This window comes from Pleurodeles waltl, chromosome 5 (assembly GCF_031143425.1).
Source record: "Pleurodeles waltl isolate 20211129_DDA chromosome 5, aPleWal1.hap1.20221129, whole genome shotgun sequence".
Taxonomy (NCBI): domain Eukaryota; kingdom Metazoa; phylum Chordata; class Amphibia; order Caudata; family Salamandridae; genus Pleurodeles; species Pleurodeles waltl.
This window is the reverse complement of record NC_090444.1, coordinates 518,188,244-518,210,239: the sequence shown is the minus strand read 5'-3', so window position 1 is coordinate 518,210,239 and position 21,996 is coordinate 518,188,244. Positions and strand designations below refer to the sequence as shown.

General features: G+C 46.0%; 1 protein-coding gene across 3 annotated transcripts in view; it reads right to left on the bottom strand.

Annotated features, from left to right (window-relative positions):
- Positions 1-21,996, bottom strand: part of CFAP61 (cilia and flagella associated protein 61) — a 1,725,308-nt gene that overhangs the window by 1,369,871 nt on the left and 333,441 nt on the right. Inside the window, exon 9 of one of the 3 annotated variants that reach the window (XM_069234338.1) lies at positions 9,277-9,408. The exons of the other annotated variants lie outside the window; for them this stretch is intronic. Coding sequence (XP_069090439.1) covers positions 9,277-9,408 — 132 coding nt within the window. The remainder of the gene's footprint in view (positions 1-9,276; positions 9,409-21,996) is intronic. 3 annotated transcript variants of the gene reach the window in all.

Below are 21,996 nucleotides of genomic sequence, written 5' to 3'. Positions count from 1 at the left end.
TGTAAATTGAATGCTACTAGTGGTCCTGCAGCACTGACAGTGCCACCCACATAAGTAGCCCTTAACCATGTCTCAGGCCTGCCATTGCAAGGCCTTGGTGTGCAGCTTCACTGCCACTTCCACTTGACATTTAAAAGTACTTGCCAAGCCTTAAACTCCCCTTTTTCTACATATGAGTCACCCCTTAGGTAGGCCCTAGGTAACCCCAAGACAGGGTGTTGTGCAGGTAAAAGGCAGGACATATCTTTGTGTGTTTTATATGTCCTGGTAGTGGAAAACTCCTAACTCGTTTTCCACTGCTGTGTGGTTCTTTTCATAGGCTAACATTAGGGCTACCTTCATATACTGTTTCAGTGGTAGATTCTGATCAGAAATGGGTAAACAGGTTATATTTAGTATGGCTAGAATGGTAATACAAAGTCCTGCTTATTGGTGAAGTTGGATTTTATATTACTATTTTAGAAATGCTACTTTTAGAAAGTGAGCATTTCTCTGCACTTAAAATCCTTCTGTGCCTTACAGCCTGTCTCCAATCCACGTCTGGGCTGGGCTGGTTGACAGCTCCCTTGTGCATTTCACCCAAACAACCACAAACACAGGATGCTCAGTCACAGCTGTACACATCAGCATACTAATTGGGTCTTCCTGGGATGGAAGGGTGGAGTGCCTGACACTTACATTTCAAAGGACAGTGGCCTGCCCTCACACAATGGACTGCCAAACCCCCTCTCGGGACTCTGGCTGACAGGGTTGTACTGAAAGGGGACCTTGTGCACTTCAGAACCACTCTTTGAAGTCTCCCCACTTCAAAGGCACTTTTGGGTATATAAACTGGGTCCCTGACTCCACCAACTAAGACACTTCCTGGGACAGACACACTGAACCAGACCCTGCAACCTGCCAAGAGGCTCCTCCTGGCTACCCAAAGGACTCCCCTTGGACTGCTTTGATGTGAAGGACTGCTGCCTTGCTTTGGCCCTGCTGCCTTGCTGGCCTCTGGCTCTGCTGAGAAATGCTCTCCAAGGGCTTAGATTGAGCTTGCATCCTGTTCCTGCAGTCTCAGTGCCAAAAAGACTTCTTCTCCGCAAGGAAACTCCTTGTGTGGCAAAAATCAACGCACAGCCTGCCTAGCGGTGAAAGAATCACTGCATCGCCGAACCGGAACAACGCAGCCCGGTTCCCCGAGTGGAGATCGATGCAGTGCCAGCGCTGCAACCGGAACTTTGACACACAGCCCACCAGATCGGCACATCAACGAGCCAGAACAACGCAACCCGATTTCCTGTGGGAGGAATCGACACAGCGCCTTTTGTGCGACAAAGGCTCCAACGCATCGCCCACCGGATCGGCGCAGCACCTGTGACTTCGTCCTGCACGCCCAGGATTTCCACGCATCATCCCTGGGCGTCAAAAGACCCTGCTTCGCAAAGAGGATTCAAGGCTGCACGACAGAATTAGACACAAAGCCCTTGCCGCGTGGAAAAGAATCGATGCATCGTCTGTGCATGCCCGGAAATCCGACGCACACCTTCCTTTTACCATGCATCTCCTCTCCTCTGCGGTCTTTGTGCGTGTAATTTTGATGCATACTAGGTACTTTGTTCACGCAAGAGACATTTGTTGATTTTTAAAGGCATAAGACTCTTCTAAACTTTGCAACAGTGATATTTCAACTTGTGATTATCAAACCTTGGTCGTTTTTTACCTTAATTTAATCAGATAAATATCTTGTATTTTTCTAAACGTGTGGTGTCTTATTGTGGTGTTCTCACTGTGTTACTGCATGATTTATTGCATAAATACTTTAGACATTGCCTTCTAAGTTAAGCCTGGTCAATGCCAAGCTACCAGAGGGTGGGCACAGGATAATTTGGATTGTGTGTGACTTACCCTGTCTAGGATTGTGGTCCCTACTTGGACAAGGGTGTATACCTCTGCCAACTAGAGACCCCATTTCTAACAGTATACATCACTAAATGCATCCAATTCTAAGCTTGGGAGTGTAAGGGCTCAAAGAAAATGTGCTTAAATCAAGGAACAAAGGGGAAATTAAAAGGGGGCGGAGACAATAAAGATCAAGACAGGACAGTGACTAGCAAGTTTAACTCTTAATCAAAGCCATTTGTGACCAGTTACCTTTCAAATATTTACGTAAAAAGTATGTCGTTTTTAAGAAAACAAATGTCCTTAAGTTGTTCTATATTATACCATTTTATACTGCCAGCAGACTCATTTCCAATCTAGTAGTGAGATTTGGGGAAAAAATAGAGATCCTAGTTTGAAATCTCACTGGTTGTCTTGGTCCATCTTTTCCATTTTTCATCAAAGGATTCTTATCCCTTGTCCAGAAAATTACCAGGGATGTTTTTTTAATTCAGAATATTCTTCAAGCAATTGAAAATGTAGCAATTTTAATGTTAATTTTATTTGCCCACTTTTGCCCATTTCCAACTAATGTAGATTTTGGCAGCATCTCTTTGACCTAGTTGAGATTTTGCTTTGTGAGTTTGACTTATGTACAAGTGTAGAGACTATTGCAATAAGGTAATGTAACCTTATTTAGATAATAGACAGGGAGGCAGAGCTTGGCACCAAGGCAATTGATGATGCTTCTTCAATGCACTAGCTTGCCCAACTATCCAACTGAGAATAGGACACAATGCAGAACACAATAACCAAATCAAATGCCCTTCTCCACACAACCCTCAAGATTAACTCCATGCCCAGAACTGAGCACCACAGGTTAATGGTACAGAGGACCTAGACTTGTGGTCCAATCAGCACATGTAGGTGGGCTACCAGAATCCACCATGGTGATAAACGGCCAGCTGAACCATCCAGACAGCATCGCAAACGGGAATCCAGAGCTCACATAGAGAAATCCGACTTACCGGCATGACTAATGACAGATGACAATGACAGATGAGATGAAGCTGAAACACTGACAGATGAGAGACAATGTGATGAGCTCAAGAACACTGACAGATGTGATGTAGGAAATCAGAGACCACATGTGATCATTATTCCACCCCCATTACCATCCTTTCTAAACCCTCTGCACAAAACACGTTGTCAAGTCTAGTATGCAGAACATGCAGTGAGGACTAATAGGAATATCCCCTTTCCTTTGGGTGAAGCTCATGCCAGACATCAATCAACAGCCACTGTTTGACCAACCCTGAGAAAGTGTGGAATAATGCTTCAGTGTGTGTGCAGGTAGAGAGCCGAGAACCAATCGGGATCACAGTCCAGCACCATAGTATAGTCTCCTGCCAGGATCCCCCAAAGCTCGCGATAGCGTACCAGCAAGAGGTTGGGAATTCCAAAACTGGGCCTGTCCCACATTAGGGTAGTATATACTAGCAACAGTTAGTGGTACCGCCTCTAGCATACCATGAATCAATGTAAAGCAACCACCTGGGACTACATGAGACTGTAGATCAGAAGGAACCCTATGGGATACCCACACCAGGGTGCCCCTAGCCAGAGAGGAACATCTAGTACCAAATAGCTGATTTCCCAACCTCGGCAGAACACAGCCAAGTCAATACAGAAAAGATGAGACTCCTGGAAACAGTCTATGCTCCCCTCTCCCCACTTTACGCAAGAGTAAATTTTGTCTTTCTGACCTTTACCCCATAACACTCATATTCCAGATCAAACATTTAGAGACATTAAGCATGTCTACTTTTTAGAAACTTAAACCATATCATGATTACACTTGTGATGGCTCCCAATCCTCCATGAGGAGGAGCACCTATAACAGGAAATCCATGGCAGGCCCTCCACATACAATCAGTGAAAATCTGACATCCAATCTGTGTGCTCACTCCCCTGTGACAAAAATACACTCTTCAGAATAAACAAACAACTTGTAAAACATAATAACATTGGAAATGCGTTAAGGGTGAGGATGGGTCCAGAGGGTAATGGATTACAGCATAGTGTTAGGTGTTTCTTGGATCCACAGATGACTCAGCCTTCCCTGTTGTCTCCCTCCAGTTGTCCACTGTCCCGATCACTCAGGCAATCTGTGCACCAAGCCCTGAAAAAAAGAATATGTACGGCCCTACACAGTTAGATCACCAATTCGGCAGTCATGGGCATTACATCTGGGCCTACACAGAGAACATTACCCACATTTATTGGCAACAGAGTGCACAACAGCTCCCACCAACTCAGGGCTAGCATCTGATCCCATCTCCAGGGTTTGTCCATAATGTTCAATGTCTGCCGCCCCCAGCATCTTTATCCGTGGCTGGCTACCTGGTCGCTTTACTCTAAATCATGCACTTCCTCTGCATCCTCGGATGAGATGTAGGTTTTCCTGTTTACCACCACTTTTCTTTATTGGTAGAAAGGAGACCGTGAAGTTCCAGCAAAGTCCAAATGTCTGCAGAAGTGTACCAAAAGTAAGCCTCCCTTTGTCACCAGAAACTGATCTACCACAGCTTGTACTTAACCTCTCAAAAAAAAAAAAGAGCTCCTCAGTGTCAGTGTCCTGATGGTATAGTATGGTAAATATGCCTTATTTCACTGTATTTTACTGTGGATGTTTGCTAGCAACCTGGAGAATTTGGTACCTGTCCCTAGAGTTGAGGAGTCTAACCACCATTGGGTGAGGAAGAACCACAAGAAAAGAAAGTGGCACACCGACTGAACTACATTTTCGCCAGTGTATCTGGTGCCACTGACTGGTCTATAAGATCCTTGGAAAATAGGTACACAATATGCTTTTTTCACCACAAAGAAAGAGGGACGCCCTCAAAGACATTTTCCAACAAGCACCCTGCAGGTTGCTCTTCTAACCATTCAAGTAATCATAGGATGCAGTCATTATTCCTTCGGGAGCAGCATTCAGCATCCTGGCCCCTGTCCTGCAGGGCTCAGTCTGTCTCCGTCAACAACTTCACCTGTGACTCTAGATCCCGCATCAGTGGCCTCAAAAAGAACAGCGAGGATTCATTGTCATTATCTTATGGTCCATTCTGACATGTCCAACACAGATTTTTACTTCATCGATTTCCAGAGTCCCCTTCAGGTCGGAGAGGACTGCTTATATTTTATCAAATTGTTACGCATGTCCTCCAAGTACAGACTCACTTTGCTAAGAGCAAGGCCCTCATTGCCAACAAGCAGGCAGTATCACCTCTGAAAAGGGCTTCGCAGCAGAGGTCCTATCCCGCCTGAGATTCACCATTATGTCTGGTTGCTTGTCTATAACGCTGGTGTCTCAATCAGTCTGCAACATAAGTGATCTTAAACTTTGCTAGCCTCTGCCAGACACTGATCTGCAATGGATATAGCAACTTTTAGGACAGTTGTAGGGATGGGTAGAAGCGGAGGCAAACATCAGGGTTTCATGCAGCACAGCGTACAGACACGTCGGTATAAGTTCTGCTTGGATCCGTGGAGCCATTAATCAGCCAGTGTGGTGTTGATTGTAACCTTTATTGAAGCAAAGCCCTATGTGGTCTTCCAGATTTATGCAGCACATCATGGGAGGTGAGGGGGAAGGAGGAACCACGTACACCTCTTCTGTGCCTGGTCGAAATATGCTGCCCACTTGCCTCAGCTATATGGTGCTAGCATGAGAGAGATATGCCATCAACATCTGTAGAGGGAACATCAGAACAGTGTACCTCTGTGGGTCAGAGATCCCCAATTGCAGTTCGGAAGAGATTTGGCAGTTGTACCGGGTTGCCTGCCCCCTCACGGGCAACCTTCAGCTCCAGACCTCAAAGACTTCCAGGGGTCCCCTAGCGGAGTATCTCTGTTGCTGCAATGCAGCATCCCATATTAGTGTACCCATACAGGGAACGCAGGGCACTATCGAGTGCACACAATCACCTTTCGGAGGGAGGAGAAGGGGTTTAAAATAAAGCTCACTTTGACAGCCTTCCTTTCGGACCCCTCTTCAGGCGCTGATAGGGCTCACAGAAGCAAAGGCCCACAGTCAATATTACCTCTTCAGCCACCACCCTGTGGTGCCTGTTAGAAGCCAAGTTCAGCATTTTACTGCAGGACTGAGACTCTCAACTGTGGCCACAGCAGATGTTTTTCCTCCAAGGCCACTAGTCTGCTTCAGGAAAATACAGGCACCATCTTGGAGCTCTTCCTATCACATCAGCGAATGCCATTGAGCTGCAGCGAGTGTGTCACCCCTTTGGAAAAAGTCACAGGCACGCAAACCATGTGGGGATCTACGGCCACTGTCAGGGTAGGAGTTCTCAAAAAGACATGATCCTTGACTGGTCTCGAGTGCTTGCCAAGGACACATTTTGAGCCACTCCTTGGTTACCGATAACCACCCTCCACACCGCAGCGCCACCACAAGGTAGTATGATAATCTGATGTCAGCCCCAAAACCTACCAGGCAAATACTTTTCATCAAAGCAGTTACAGGAACATCACAAAAAATACAGAAACGGAATCCGGCCACCAAAACGTCAACAGTCACCCTGGACACAATAATGACAGAAGTGACTTCCATGAAGCTCTCGCTCGAACAGCAGAGGAGAGCTAAGTGAAGATGGCCAATAGAGTTCTCTCCATAATAAATGACAGTCACTTTAAAATTCTGGTTGCTAGCAACAGGGGATAGATTAGCCTCAGTAGAACAAAAACTAGCCAAATCACTCAACTGGGAACAAAATCACTAAAATCTTTTTTTTAAAGGATCAATTTACAAGATAGGATCAGAAGAGATGCTGAAAAGGCATTTTATTGTGTGAAATGAAGTTCCGCCTTTTGGACAGGATAGGATTAGGATTTGGTTTAATTCAGTAGGTGAAATAGCTACACAGGGAACCCACATCCTCTGTGATCTGCTGAGGTGTCATACTCCCACCTTTTACGGTATTAAGAGAAAGGAGACATGGCTGACCCTAACCCATGGTACTATTTCTCTTAGTAGCGGGCACGGAATAGACACACTGGTTGGAGAGCAGACATTTCTACTACATGCAGTCGACATCCTGGTGATTTTGCCACTACCTGATATGTCCATTCCTGCACTCCTCTCACATAGCTCACTCTTTATCAAGTTCTCTGGATACAGGATCAATTGGGTTAAATGTTAGCCACTAAGATTGACTAAACATACTACCACAGCCTCCCTAGGATCTGCCCCTTTCAAATGGAAACTGTCTTGCTTGGGAAATTTGGGCATCCTTTTGAATAGAAGCCTGGAATACATGGCTAAGAACAAACTCTCGCCACTAATGGGCAAATTAATCACAGATCTTTTAGACTGCACCATAATGCAGTTCTTGCTGTTTGGAAGGGTCAGATCATTAAAATGAAAGTGACACTTCGATTCAACTGCATTTTGCCATAGCGCCTTTGGTGCCACTTACTGCTCTATAAGATCTTGGAAAACATAATCAAGACCTTTGTAAAGAGGACACAAATTTGGTCATTCATTCTTTTCTGCAGACCTGACAATAGGTGCACAAACAGTTGTAAGTCCACTATGCGCCACTTGCAAAGGTGCCTTTGTTGCATAACAGTGAGATTGCTATAGAATAATTGACTATTTCTTAGCCTATCTGGAATGACAGGGGCATTTCAATGGTTGATCAATTGTTGCCTGATGTTAGTTGTACAAAGGAACATTAGACGACAAATGAAATTCCCAACTCCCAATTCATGAAATAGGGCAGCTGACTTAATGCTAGAGGGAGGTCTTGGGCTTGACATACTTCATGATACATCAGTCAGCTGTACTGGCATACTTGGGAGGGGATCATTCAAGGGTGCTGCACTCGAGATTCCTAGTTGAGCGCTGCTTCTCACAACCCATAGCCAAGGTAATCACAGAATGGTGGTGAATGTGAACTATCAATATAGTTTTCTGACAGTGACTGGAGCAACAAACTCACCTATCACAATAGATGCTGTAGGAAGCTATGCTGAAGTGTGTCTCCTGATTTGTTTATGGTTTTAGATCTTGGGAGGATTTATTAGTGGGAAGAAACATTTTGTGGTTGGGTGGGGGATCTGTGTGCTGTGAAACTGTGGGGTGTTTTAGAAGTTTGTTCTACTGTGTCATTGATGTAATTGTACTAAAGAGAAAAAAATGTGTACCCCCTGTCTATCACTGGTCATTCAGAGTGTGAGTGGATGGTATAAAAAGTTGGAGTAGTTGGAGTGTTTGTATGTGTGAAATAATTGAAATGTGTGGTGTGTATTTTCAAGGGGATTCCTGGTATAATTTAGATACTATACAGTTGTCTGTCCCCTTGTTATGAGGAGCCCTCTCTCTGGTTTTCAGAGTAGGTCTCATTGTGGGCAAGAGGGACAATGTCCTCCATTGGAGGTCTACTGAACTGCTCACCTCAAAGAATGATTGAGAGGTAAGGACTACTGCAATCTTGGTGAGGAATTGGTTTATAAAGCAAGGTGCTGTCCCCGATTATAAGATTTGGGGGGGCTTGGTGGTATTTTAATAATGCAAGACTGGTGTGTAGGGGTTGAGTCTGGCTGAAACTAACTAGAGTATGGTTTCATATGAGATCATCAAGGAAAATTGTAAAAAGTGTGTAAATTTAAAGAAATTGCCTACAAAGTGGGTGCTGGTAGTTACACTGTTTTGTTTTGTATTAGTTGGAGCGTCTTTTCTTCCAAGTATGTTTTGTAAAGATGACGTCTGTAAGAGAAATAACACTGAATGCCAATAAACAAGATCTTTAAACAAATTACCTGTTTTGGTGATGGGGGTATCCACAGTATTTGGGCCAGGCTTTGGCTGCTATCCTGGGAAGCCCACCAAATACAGACATTTTTGCAAACTAGACATCCATAGGCGTCCAGGATGGTGCCCCTTGTGTGGCTCCCAAAATGTTTTCTTACACAAAATGACTTGCACATCTCAAAGTTTGCCAAAAATCACACATTTTCCTCACATTTCTGTGACAGAAACTTCCAGTATTTGCAGGGCTCCACAAATGTTCTACCACCCAGCGTTCCCACACTTCTTTCAATAAAAACTCTTCCCTACTAGTGTGGCTAGGATTAGGGCACATGATAGGAATGGAACAAACAGAGTCATTGTGAGTCTTGCATGTGTGTTCATGGTTCATTTTGGCAAAAAAACTCTAAGTTCAGACTTTCAGTAGCTGAGAGATAAATCTGTAATAAGATCCAGAAATTCTCACAGACTGTGGGAGAACCCTGAGTGAGTCATAGACAAGAGAAGCAAAAAACCTTTGGGCACTACAACTGAGACTTCTGATGAACAATGCCACATGCAAGGACAATGGATATGTGTTGTACCTTCCTTTTGTTGCACCTTTTTCTGCTGGTTTCCTGGAGGCTGCTTTGAGGTAGCAGATTGGGTCATTGAGTGGTATCTGGCAAGGTGACGTAGAAGCTGAATACATGGGTTGATGTCCTGGGCAGTAACTTCTGAAGGGAAGGGAAAAGCTGGTTAGGATAAGGTTGTTTTTGAGGATGAAGAAGTGGCACCGTTTATAGGGACTTAAAGTATGGATTTCATACACATTAAGTTCTTTTGTCTTCCAAAGATGAATGATTGTGCACCTCCTTGCCCAATTGTATGTATTAAGTTATTTTTTTTTAATTTTCTATGTTCAGCATTCTTGTTTTTCTTGTGATCAGTGGATATATTAATTTCTCATTCTTCCTCAGCAAGGCATATTTGGGGAAACACAGTAGCTCCCAAGGGGTATTTCGGCTCATTCTCCCATCATGACCACACTTGGTCCCCCCTAAGCAATCAGACGTCGGGTGGAGACTGGACCCATGGGAACCGACAGACTGGAACACGCAGTAACTGTAACTGAGAATTACCTTGGGGGAAATGTGTCTGTTAGCTCTAACAACTCTATGTGAGGCCTACAAATCAATAATTGAGGGGCCAATTGATAAGTCCCCATAGCAAGGAAGTGGAAGGCCAGTGAAAGGGACTTGAGAGAACTGGAAAAGCAACTGGTGTGTGGGGAGGCAGATCATTTTGCAGTCCCCACCGAGGTGACAGCTCGACACAAAGGCCCTTAGATGGGAATATAAGGCCCTGGCCACTCATGAGGGAAGGACGCTGTATTGAAGTAAACAGGCTCACCTATACAAAGTGGGAAACAGTGCAGGAAAGCTTTTGTCCAGGTTGGCACATAGAGAAGAGGAACAGAGGTGGATACATAGAGTATACGGCCCGGATGGGACTCTGAAGAACACTGAGGGGCATAGCTTGGGCATTTGCTTTTCATCTGAATATCCTGTACCAATCAAAGACAAAGCAGGCAAGTGGCGATTTGGCCGCCTTCACGAGGAGCCTCCCAGTACCCTGCCTGGAAGACGAGGAGGGATTCTGTCTGGAGGAAGAGATCACAGACATGGAGATTTCCGAGTTGAATACCCAGATGAATAGTCGGAAGGCTCTGTGTCCCAATCAATTCCTTGCTGAGTATTATAAGTGTGTAAAATTTAGAATTACAGGAGCACTCAAGGCTGCAATGGATGCGGCCAAGGGAGAAGGAGTACTCCCCAGGAAGTGGCAGCAAGCTACAATAGTGCTTATCCACAAAGGGGGGTAATCAAGAGAGAAGTGAGCCTCGTATAAGCCGATTTCCTTGCTGAATATCTAAACTAGGGCATTGGCCAATTGTCTGATGGGATGATGGGCAGGCTGACTGTGCCAGATCAATCTGGCTTTATATCATATGGAGCAACAAGGCATAACCTGAGGAGGCTGCCTGGCGAGACTACAGCAGATGCAAGAGACGGTCGTTCTCCTATCCCTAGACAACAAACAGGCTTTTGACTCTTTAGACTGGCCATACTTGTGAGCCTTCATGCACAAGATGAGCTTTGGCACGTCTTTCTTGGCTTGGATAGAATTACTGTATAAAGACCCGATGGTGCAAGTTTGGGTCAAGGGAGCACGGGCACCCAATAGGGCTGTCCTATGTCCCCTGTGCTGTTTACTGTGGCTATCAAGTCATTGGCCCGATGGTTCAGGATAGACGAGCAGCTCCAGGGGTTGTGGTGGGACACGGATTGGGAAGATATGAGATCACTATATGTGGACAACATGCTCCTTTACTTGGCAGACCCAGATAATTCTATGAAGTGAGTCTTCCAGATTATAGAGGTATTCTGGACCTATGTGGGAAGCCGCATAAGCCAAGCCATATCTGTGATTTATCCCTTTACAGAATGGGAGACAAATGAGATTTCCCACTGAAATGGGAGCATAGTGGTTTAAGATATTTAAAGATCTAGGTGACAGGTTTTATGTCCACAACCGTGGTAGGGCCCTGGAAAATTGCCTCACACACTGGTGACAGCTCCTCTTAATGACGATGGGTAGGGCAGCCTTGTATTAGATGATCCGCTTACCTAAATTCTTATATGTCCTGCAGAACACCCTCTTTGAACGCCCGGATCGATTCTTCAGGAAAGTGAATGTGATAATGAGCCAACTGTTGTGGGATGGCTCCCACATAGCACTGTCGACCCTGACCAGCGGCTCTCCTGAATCTACAGTTATACTATTGGGCATCTCAGCTGCTGGTGGACAATGGCTGGGTGTATCTGAGACAGCTGAATCCTGCCTTGATGGCAGACAGGTGGGACCTGGACCCAAATGGATATCTGTGGTACCTATACGGGGGAGACCGATTGCACACACCATCACACCAGATGGTGACAGTGGTGCAGCAGTGAGAAAAAAAAATAAAGAGTTGACAGCTATGGGCTGGAGAGAGATATTACATTAGAGACACCACTGTGGGACTCAGAGGCATTGAAAGACTTGCAGAAAACAGAAGGTAACAGGCAGTCGGGCATGCTGAGCATCTCTAAACTAGGGGATGTATGAAGGAATGGGGAAGTGATACCCTTCCATGAACTTCAGAAACAATATAACACTGGGACAACCAAGTTCTTAATTTCATCCAGATGAGGCATATACTGATAGCCCACATGGGCATTAGGGTTGAGATAGATGAGGAAGCACCGCTGGAGTTGAGAGCTTTAGGGGCTCCTTTACACAAACATGTGGTGTCACAGATACAAGTCACACTGTTCAACAACAAGGAAGGTTGCCATTAGGGCAGGGTTTAGGCTGGTACAGCTGAAGATTTTCCATTGGGTGTATTTTACCAGAACACGTTTTCTGGCGATGGGCAGGACTGGTAATAACAGATGCCTCAGGGTCTGTGGCTAGCGGGGCACACTAGTACATACATTGAAGAAACGCCTATGTCTCTGATTCTACTGGGACACGGTTGCTGAGACACTGTCAAAAGGCTGGGGGATTTCCCCTAAGCCTTCCTCATGCATATTTGTCTAATGACCAGTCATTAGACAAATATGCATGTCTGTTTTGCAATGTGGTGCTGGCAGTGGCCAAGCGGGACATAATTCGAAATTGAGGTAAGGGCACACCCCCAAAGGTGAAGAACTGCCGATCCAACATGGACTGGCACATGAAGCAGGAACAGCTGGGGTTTTGGTTTTGCAGAGCTCCCCGAAAATGTGAAAAGGTTTGTGACCCAAGGATGCAACCCATGGACGAGGCAGAAGGGTAGGGGCTGGGCCAGCGGGCTAAGGATGGCTCCAGGGAGAAACCTACCATATTTAACAACTGGTACTCAAAGCTGTATAGAGGGCCGGAATTAGGCGGGCGCACTGGCTTATTGTACACGGTGGGAGATTGTATGTGCTGGTGACTCTTCATCCAATGTGAGGAGTGTGAATTTACTCTGATGACTGCTGACCTGGGTTTGGGGTGTTAATACTGTTTGTTTTGTCTTTATAAAACTAATAAAATGATTTTAAAAAAACAAAAAGTTATAACTTCCTGGAACTCTTCAGTATACATCATTCCTGTGATGTTTACAAGTAAATTCAGAATTGTGACTCCACTATTAGTTGGCAATACCCCCCATATTCTAGTAAATGAAAATTCCCATATCCTTCCATCTAATACATTACAACACATTTTTTATGTTACTAATCATTACCACCTACTTAACGTATTTGAGTGCCATGCTGAAAGGCTTATCAAATGCAACATAACATAAGTTTTATCTTTCAAGCTCTACACTGCAAACGTCAAACACAAAATTGATGAGAGTGAAATTAAGTTATTTTTTGCTAAGTCAAATTAAAAACTTTGATTGTTTAAGTAACATTCATGTAATTTATGATCAACGCCCCCTTTGCCTTCCTCCAAAGATCCCATTCTTCATAAGAGTTTTCACTGACCAGGTTTTAAACATGTGACTGTCCACGAGTGTGTTTCCCTGGCTTCCTATCAGCTTTAGGAAGACGATGTCCACGCCCTCATAGTAGGCTGTCTGGACTATGGTAATGCACTATGGTTCCTATCGAGACTTCAAGCGGTACAAAATACAGCAGCCCGCTTGCTCTGTAAACTACCTTCTGGCGCTTCCTCTGAAACCTCCTTTAAGAGCCTTGCTCTAGCCACCCATAAGGAAGAGCAATTTGTTTAAACTCATGTGCCTTAGACACCGAGCACTACTTGGCAGTGGCCCTGCCTACCTTCTCATGGTACAACCAGGGTAGAAACTTGAGGTCTAAGGATAGAGCACTGTTAACGCCATGATGCAAATGCACGACATGATATGTAGGCTGCTTGTTCTCTTACCTAGCCCCCTGTCTCTGGAATAGGCTAGCTCCTCAAATTCCATCCTGTAAGGATTTCAGTAGATTTAGGAAATTACTAAAAACATGGCTCTTCTATTCATTAGTGACTGCCTTCTAAAGTCTGTAGTACTAGCAACAGGATTCTTCTCTGTTAGTAATACTTTGCGCTATACAAGCATAGTTACAACATAACATACATTCTATTGATAGGGTAGCCTGGGTAAGTCATGCCACCAGTCCATGAGGAGTGAAAGTAAATTAATGGAGACAGTTTCTAGTTGTTTCTATAGTTTTATAGCTGTTTTTCCCAGATTATTCACACTCTTACTGAATTATGCTTAACTGTAATATTTACATTAACCCTTACTTAATACAATTTGCAAATATATTGGAAAAACAGTTTAAAGGCCTGTAAATTGCCTACAATTATGCCGGCCAGGCTGCAGCAGTAAGGAGCAGTACCCCACATCCTGAAAGTAACAAAACAAGAATGAACAGATTAAAAATGTGGCATGGGTCTCCCAAGAAAATTTGCACAATATGTTATGTACAATTAGTAATACAATGGCTATGTGTGTGTCAACTTTTTTTTTTTTTTTTTAAACAAAACGCAATATAGTCAAAACTACATTTTTGCCAAAAAAGTGGAATTTTAGATTGTAATGTAAATCTAAGTGTAAACTGTTAACCCATTAGATTGGATTTAGCTCAGCAATGCTCTCAAATCCTTGTAGCACAACCAATTATGATCCTTAATATTTAGGCAGTTTGGAATTGTAACCTCTGGTTCTGCCATTTTAAAAAGATCACTTAAAACCAGTGCTTGCAGTCCACTGGCACTGACAAAAGCACTCTGGGTAATTACATTCTTATTATCAATGGACCTCCATTGGGTCCATTGATAATAAGAACTAGAATAACTTGACTTAGATACTATCAATGCTGCTTTTACTGGGAGGAAGGAACCTCTAGTGAGAATGTTCTCATTAGCATAAGGCTTTATGGCCCAGGTAAAAGTGAGGGAAAGAAGTGTGAACATGTGAAATGAGACTAACACAATTGAACCTTTGAAGGTCCACTAGTGTAGAGAGCGGAAATACCGCGTGAGAGCAGCAATAAACAATCCTAATAAGCACCATATTAATTTTGTCTGAACAACATATATGTTTAGGCCATGCTTTTCATGTGTAAAAGGTGTGTGATCAGGGGGCGTGGCCAGGCAGACAATGATGACGGGCGCACGTCTTAACAACGCTATACGCCATCCACCCTGCCATCGTTGCATAATCCTGCCCAGGGTCCGACATCACTAGCAGATTCATTGGGAAATCTCACTAAAAAACAGCAGTATCACAGCACCCAGCCTTTGGGCCCTGATTGGCTGGTTGGGAAAGACCGAGACGCTCCTCCAAAGCCATCTGGAGCCCTCGTGAACAACATGCCGGCCCGCTGACACCTACTAGCGGCTGCCGTCTCTGACCGGAGAGGATCTGTACTACCACTGTTGCCTGGGGCCAGCGCTTGCAGAGGGAGTCAGATCACCCTCGACCCCTGCCCTCAACTGCCACTTATTGTGCGCTGACACCTGCAGAGCAGCTCGTTCTGATGTTCCGCTGAGGACTCCCTGATCAGCGGTGATCCACACTGGAGGCTCCAGCCACCTGACCCCGCATGGGTGCCTGGGAGGAACGAGACGCTGCAGCACTCAGCGCTCTGGTAAGACCTTACCTGTTGGAGTTGCCAGAGGAGCGGCACATCTTGCAGCGTTAATCTCCAGAGCCTCCCGTCGCTGCAGCCGTTTGCCTGGAACCGCAGAGCCCGCGCTCTGTTTCTTTTCCTGTGAGGCCTGCTGTTATCGTGGTGGCCTTTGCCCCCTGCTTATGGCATATTGTTCATGGTCTAATTTAACCTGAGATGCCCTCCTGCTGCATCGCCTTGACACCTTGTTGCTTCTTACCACAAGCCACTCCTTGGAACATCCCAGACAGCCGCAATGCCTGGTTGTGGGCACGGCGACTCACATCCCCATCCAGATCGCGCCACCGAGTCAACTCGGCCCAAGTGGCTGGCCCATGTCTTGCACTGGTGGGGCCGTGACCACGTGCGTGGAATCCACTGCCCCTCCCTGGAGACCCGCCCTGCACTGGAGACATTTGTGTTGGAGGGGCTGCACCGCAGGCAGATTTGGACTACACTGCTGGGTGGGATCCTGGAGGGCATGCGCAACTCATATGGAGCACGTGCCGCTCTGCTTTCACTGTGTCACTTTTATCCTCTGATCAAGGCCTACTCTATTCTGAGGTGCTCTCCTGCTGCATCCTCCCTTTGCAACATCACATAGGCTGCCATACACGTCTCTCCTGTTTCACTGCATATCTCTGGCAACCTCGGTGGATGGGGCATAGCGACTTGCATCTTTAATGGGATTACATCGCCCAGACACTATTCCTGAGTCTATTCAGACCACCATCACCTGAGTTGGGGGTTGTACGGAGCTGGGTTCTGGGTTCTGGTTGCAGTACTCTCTCCCCCCTCTTTTTGCCTGTTTTTTAGATGCATCTTCAACTGAAGTGCACTGGGTTCCTGGTAACCAGGAACCCAGTGCCATTGTTCCTTCCCTAAAACAAGACAGCTGGTCTCTTGATCCCAAACGACCATGCCCTTCAGCCTCCTGTAAGTCCCTAGTAAATGGTATCCCTGGTACCTAGGGCCTAGGTAATGAAGAGGGCCCCCAGACCTGCAGCACAACTTGAGCCACTCTGAGGGACCTAGCACCAAGGTCTTGCAGCCTGCCAGTGCAGGCTGTGTGATAAGGTGCTCCCAAATTGAAAACACAACATAGCACACATTTGTGTGCCATGTCCTCTAAAACACTACTTGTAATATCTGTAAGCCACCCCCACAGCAGGTCTCCAAACCTAAGGCAGGGTGCATTGTATCACAAGTGAGGGCATATATGCATGAGCAAATATACCCCTACTATGTCTGTCGGTTCTTAGACATAGTAAGTGTACAGGGAAGCCATTTTAAATACATGTGCTGGACACTGGTCACTTCAGGTTCCCCAGCTACATGATGGCTTCTCTGAACCTAGGGATGTTTGGTATCAAACATGACATATTAATAAACCCTCACTGATTCAAGTGATGTATGTATTAATAAATGCACTCAGAGGGCAACTTAGAGGTGCCCCCTGAAAAACATACCAACTGCTGGTGGGCCCACTGACCGGTTCTAGCCAGCTACTACCAACAGACAGAAATCTGCCCCTCCAGGGTGAGAGCTCCGCTCTCAAGAGGTCAGAAAACAAAAGCCTGTCTGGACTGGGATGTTACCCACTCCTTCCCACAGGATGACCTGCATTCCAAGGCAGGAGCTTCAAAGAAGCCCACTGCCTTTGATATGCAGAACTGGCCTTCTTCAGAGGACAATGTCAACCCCCCTGCCTCAGGGCCCATCTGGCACCTGGACAGGTGGGAACATTAGCTGTGCAGGAGGCATGTCACCCTTCCAGTCTGGGAACACCCCTAGAATGGCCAGCCTAAAGTGGACATGACTTTAGAAAATCTGCCACCTTGCAAGTGGTGGAATTTAGGGACTCTGGACAGGGTGATGCCCACTCTCCACAGTAAGTGGTCATCTAGCGGGTGTAGTAACCCCAAGGTTAAGTAGCCCATTGGCTACTACCCTTCGCTCTCCTAAACGCCCCCTAAATTGAGTATTTAGGGGATCCTTTGATACCAGATCCTCAGATCTTTGCTGGACACCAGCAGAGAGGTGGACGAGACGCCTGCTATAGCTGAGAACTGAGGACCAGACTGACTTGGCGAAACCCTGCCGGCCTGTCTGCTGCACCCGACCCTCGAGGAGCAACTGACCTGTCATGCTGCTGCAGCCTCCAAGACACTGGGACAGCTGTCATTGCTTGTAAATCTCCAGGAGGAACTCCCTTGTAGTAGAGGAGCTGCTCCCTTGTACTAGAGGAGCTGCTCCCCTGCCTACCAGAGTGGGTGGAAGGATCCTCCTCAATTCCTGGATACTTGGTTCCGTTCACTTGTCCCTGCTTCAGACCTCACTGCCTTCTTTTCACTGGAAAGGGCGCAGCGCTTTCACTGGCGGGCTCCCCTGGAGGCGCTGTCCTGTGCTGTGGAAACTCCTCCAACACCAAGACTGCGATGCCATCCTTTGTGCAGCCCGGCTGAAAGGCTTCCTTTTACTGGAGGACCAACATGTGATGATATTCTCGGACGACATAATTGTGGTGCAACCCCAGGGAACCACATTCCTAGAAGCCAAGAGACGTCTCAGACAACTGGGGGTTCAGTACTCCCTGCTGTTTCCTGCTAGGCTTAAGATCATACATCAGGGCAAAACCCATTTCTTTATGGAGCCCTGGAAATGGTTGGATAGACTCTTTGACACTTTCTTGCCACATCCTATTGTCAGCACCCCAAAACCAACCAGGCCAAAATTAAAATGGGATACCCACTCATAGAGAGCCCCTCCTTCTCCAGTGCTGAAATCACACTCACTCACTGGCCCAGGTTTGGAACAAATACTTGAGAACTGACAACAAGCCTTAGAGGCCGCCGCAAACCTGAATGAAGAGACTGCCCTTTCTGATATCAACAGTGGTCCTCACATTTTCTTTACAGTGATTCAGACTTGTCACACGTCTCCACCCAACCCTTACCTAATTTTCTGCAGGTTACACCTCAAACTGCTGAAACAATAGTCTAACGTCCTTATCTATGTTTGACGATTGTTATTAGCCACACGGCCTTGACTAGCTGACATGTTAGACCACAACGCTCATAACCACTTGCCAGACTGTACAGTGTAGATGCACTTTCCACATCCTGTCACCACAGCATTACTGGGCCTGCTGCATTTACTCACCGTTTATAGGGTGGACTGTTATGCCCACTCATATTATATGTCATACCCCCCCTTTCTACCATTCGTTTTCACTAATTCCCAGTTTGGGCGTTCTGCTGGTTGGGGAATGCTCTACTTGTTCCTAATTACCTGCCCCTCCATTATTCTACACTGTTCCCGACCACACGCTACAGAAGCACACAGCCTCTATATGGCATCCTCCATACCGGGAAACAGCTCAGGGGGGTTAGGGGAGGGGTCAACTGAAGCATGCTACATCCATTTGCCACCTCATTACCACCACACCCTACCATATAGAAAATGGCACCTGAAATCTCTACTAGAATACCCACTCTCAATGTCAAAGGTATGCATACCACATGCAAACTCTATTCCATTTATTCTTACGTCAAATGTACCATCTTTACATAGTCTTTCTCCAAGAAACGTACACTACCTCAACGGAGTTACCCCGACTCCTAAAAAATTACGAGGTTCCATAAATGCTCCCATGTATTCAGCATTCGCCAGGGGCACATTGAAAAGGGTTCACCCCGGTACTCCCCTTTTAGACACTATAATTGATGACAGTGGCCATTATGTTTTTCTAGAAAGCTGTTATAATGGTATCCTGGTTTTTCTTGGGAGCATATACGCACCCAAAGTTGACCAAGACACCTTTTGGATGTTGCTTGGTGGTGTTTTATCCCAAAAGACCCACCATCCATGGATCTTGGTGGGAGATTACAATTGAGTCCACGATATTCAACTAGACCGCTCTCATTCACCCCTTTCCTGCTCCCCTCCTTAGATTCAAACTAACAGATTCACAGACTGGGTACGGCATTGGGTGCTAGTGGATGCATAGAGAGCCCTTTGCCCCACAACATGGGTCTATTCTTTCTTCGCCCCGCCCATGACACATACGTCCGGCTGGATTGTATACTGTGTTCTCAGGCACTTGCATCCTTACAAACTGCAGACTATCTTGGTAGGGTGGTATCTGATCATGATGCCCACACTATTAACTTACACTGGATTGCCCCACCACTACCTAGCTTCTTCCTCATAGGTGCTTAGAGGACCCAGCCTTGCAGGCCTCACACATTCATAATTTTTTCACTGAAAACGATGACACTGCCTCAAACAAACTCCTTCAGTGGCATACATTCAAGGTTGTCGCATGCAGTAGTTGCCTGCAGGGGATTGTTGGGGTCTGGTGTACGTTGAGCAGGGAGATCGGGAGGATGAACACCACATGTCCCTGTTGGAGCACTAAGCTAAATGAAATTCTTCCCGCCTCCCTCCACTAGAGGAGGCTAAGTGTCAACATGCCTCTCACTTGGAAAGCTCACGCTGTTTCAACTTTATTGCATATGCGACCAAAATTCATATGAAAGGCAATAAATCAGGCTGACTCCTTGCTTGGTTGATTCGCCAATAACAGAAGGAAAGCCCCATCCTACAGGAATACTGCTCTACATGCAATATAACATCCAATTGACAGGTGCAAACTACAAGGATGCCATTGATGCATTTCTGGACCATCTCTCCAAGCAAATGGTATTTTCTGGCAGCTCAGCTACAGTGTGTACCCAGGTGGATAGCTGGTCGAAACCTCAGTAAGAACTACCATTACTCCCCAATCTCGCTCCAGTTGATATTAGGAACCTCCTTCTCCCAGGAGGCTTCTCCCTCTCCGTAGGCTTGGTGCCCTTATGCAACATGTTCTCCCATATGCTCCTGGATTCCCTCTAGTGGGCCTTCTGTGCTATCAGAACTTTTATTCTGCCTGGACCTTGCACACCTGGTTGAACTGTTCGATCAACATGGCCTATGATTTGTTTTAGGGCAGTCACCTTCTTTCTTTTTCCCAGCTTCAGGCAGACTTTGTTCTCTCAACCGGTCAGTTCTTCACTTGTTGCCAACTTCACAACACTTACTATAGGCTGTGGAGAACTAGACAGGAAGAACCACCCACTCAATGTGCTACAAACCATACTCACCAGGGGAGAGAGTTGCTGCTTGATTACATGGCTCTATAAAGCACCCCTTAGTCACACTGACATTTCATTGGGCCCCCTCCACACTAAATGGGAGGATGAGGTGGGGAGGGTATTCCACGACAAGGAGCCGACTAGGGCATTAGCATTCCCGCACACTATCTTTAGAAATGTGAGATTTAAAAATATACAATTTTACATTGTGCTTATTTCCCCTGACGCAACATAATAAATATTTCCCCACAGTACACCTGAACTGCCCTCAATGTGGGTCAGGTGAGACAGATCTCTGGCACATGTTGTGGCTAGACCCTGCTATCTGCACCTTGTCGCAAAATATACACACCATTTTACCGGATGTCACTGAACTCACTGATCTCAATTCCTGGGAGAATTGCACCCTTGGCAGTTTTACATGTAGGAAACGTCATGTTGTTCATACTTGTTTTTGTAGCCTGGCCTTGCTCTTAGCTAAACCCACACTTGCTTTGAACTTGAAGGCACTGCAACCCCTGGCTTGCCCCTTGGGACCCCTAGCATTGCCTTTGCAACTCCTAGCCTCATACAGTGTCAGGAGCACAGTGTCAGCTCGTCCTTATGGAGATCAGTTGTGGCTCTACTCGGTTTTCTTTTTTTGTTTTTTGTTTTGCTGAATGTGTTTATTACACCAAGTTTGGTTTGATTATTTATTATTATTGCAATAAAAAGGAGCATAATTAGCTGAATATGAGCTTCCCTGGCTGCCAATGTAAGTACAAAAAATGCTTCTCAATTTATGTTGTGTGTGTTCTCTTGCGAGAGACTGTCTTTACCTGAGAGTGTGTGTGTAAGTGTAAACTCCAAACTAGACTTCAGAGAATACAGGATGCCGCAGCCAGCTGATTCTGGACATCCACAGCCACATCTCCACTCACCTGAGAGACCTACACTGGCTCCCCGTCAACAAACGCATCACTTTCTAGCTCCTGACACACGCATACAAGGCCCTTAACAACATCGGTCCTGCCTACCTCAACCGCCACCTCTCGTTCTACACACCCTCCAGGCAACCCGCTCTGCTCAACTGGCCCTCACCACCACCCCCAAGATCAGGAAGAAAACAGCCAGAGGAAGATCCTTCTCCTACCTCGCTGCACAGGCCTGGAACATGATGCCGCTCCACCTCAGGCAGTACCCACCCTCGCTGGCTCAGTTCAGGAAGGATCTCAAGACCTGGCTCTTCGACTTCCCTGCTTCCCCCAGCTAGTGCCTTCGGACCCCCTGGGTGATAAGCCACGCTTTATAAATGCTGATTAATTGACTAATTGAATGTGCGTGTATGTGTGAACATATGTGTGTGTGAAATTGAAGATCAAATCACTCCTGCTATCCCAGGCATTTTGGTGAATTGACGTTCTTGCCAATGTCTCACCTATGGAAGCATGGCATGGAGTGATGCAGAAATGAGGGACTACAGAGGGTACTGCTCTTCGTTTTGAGG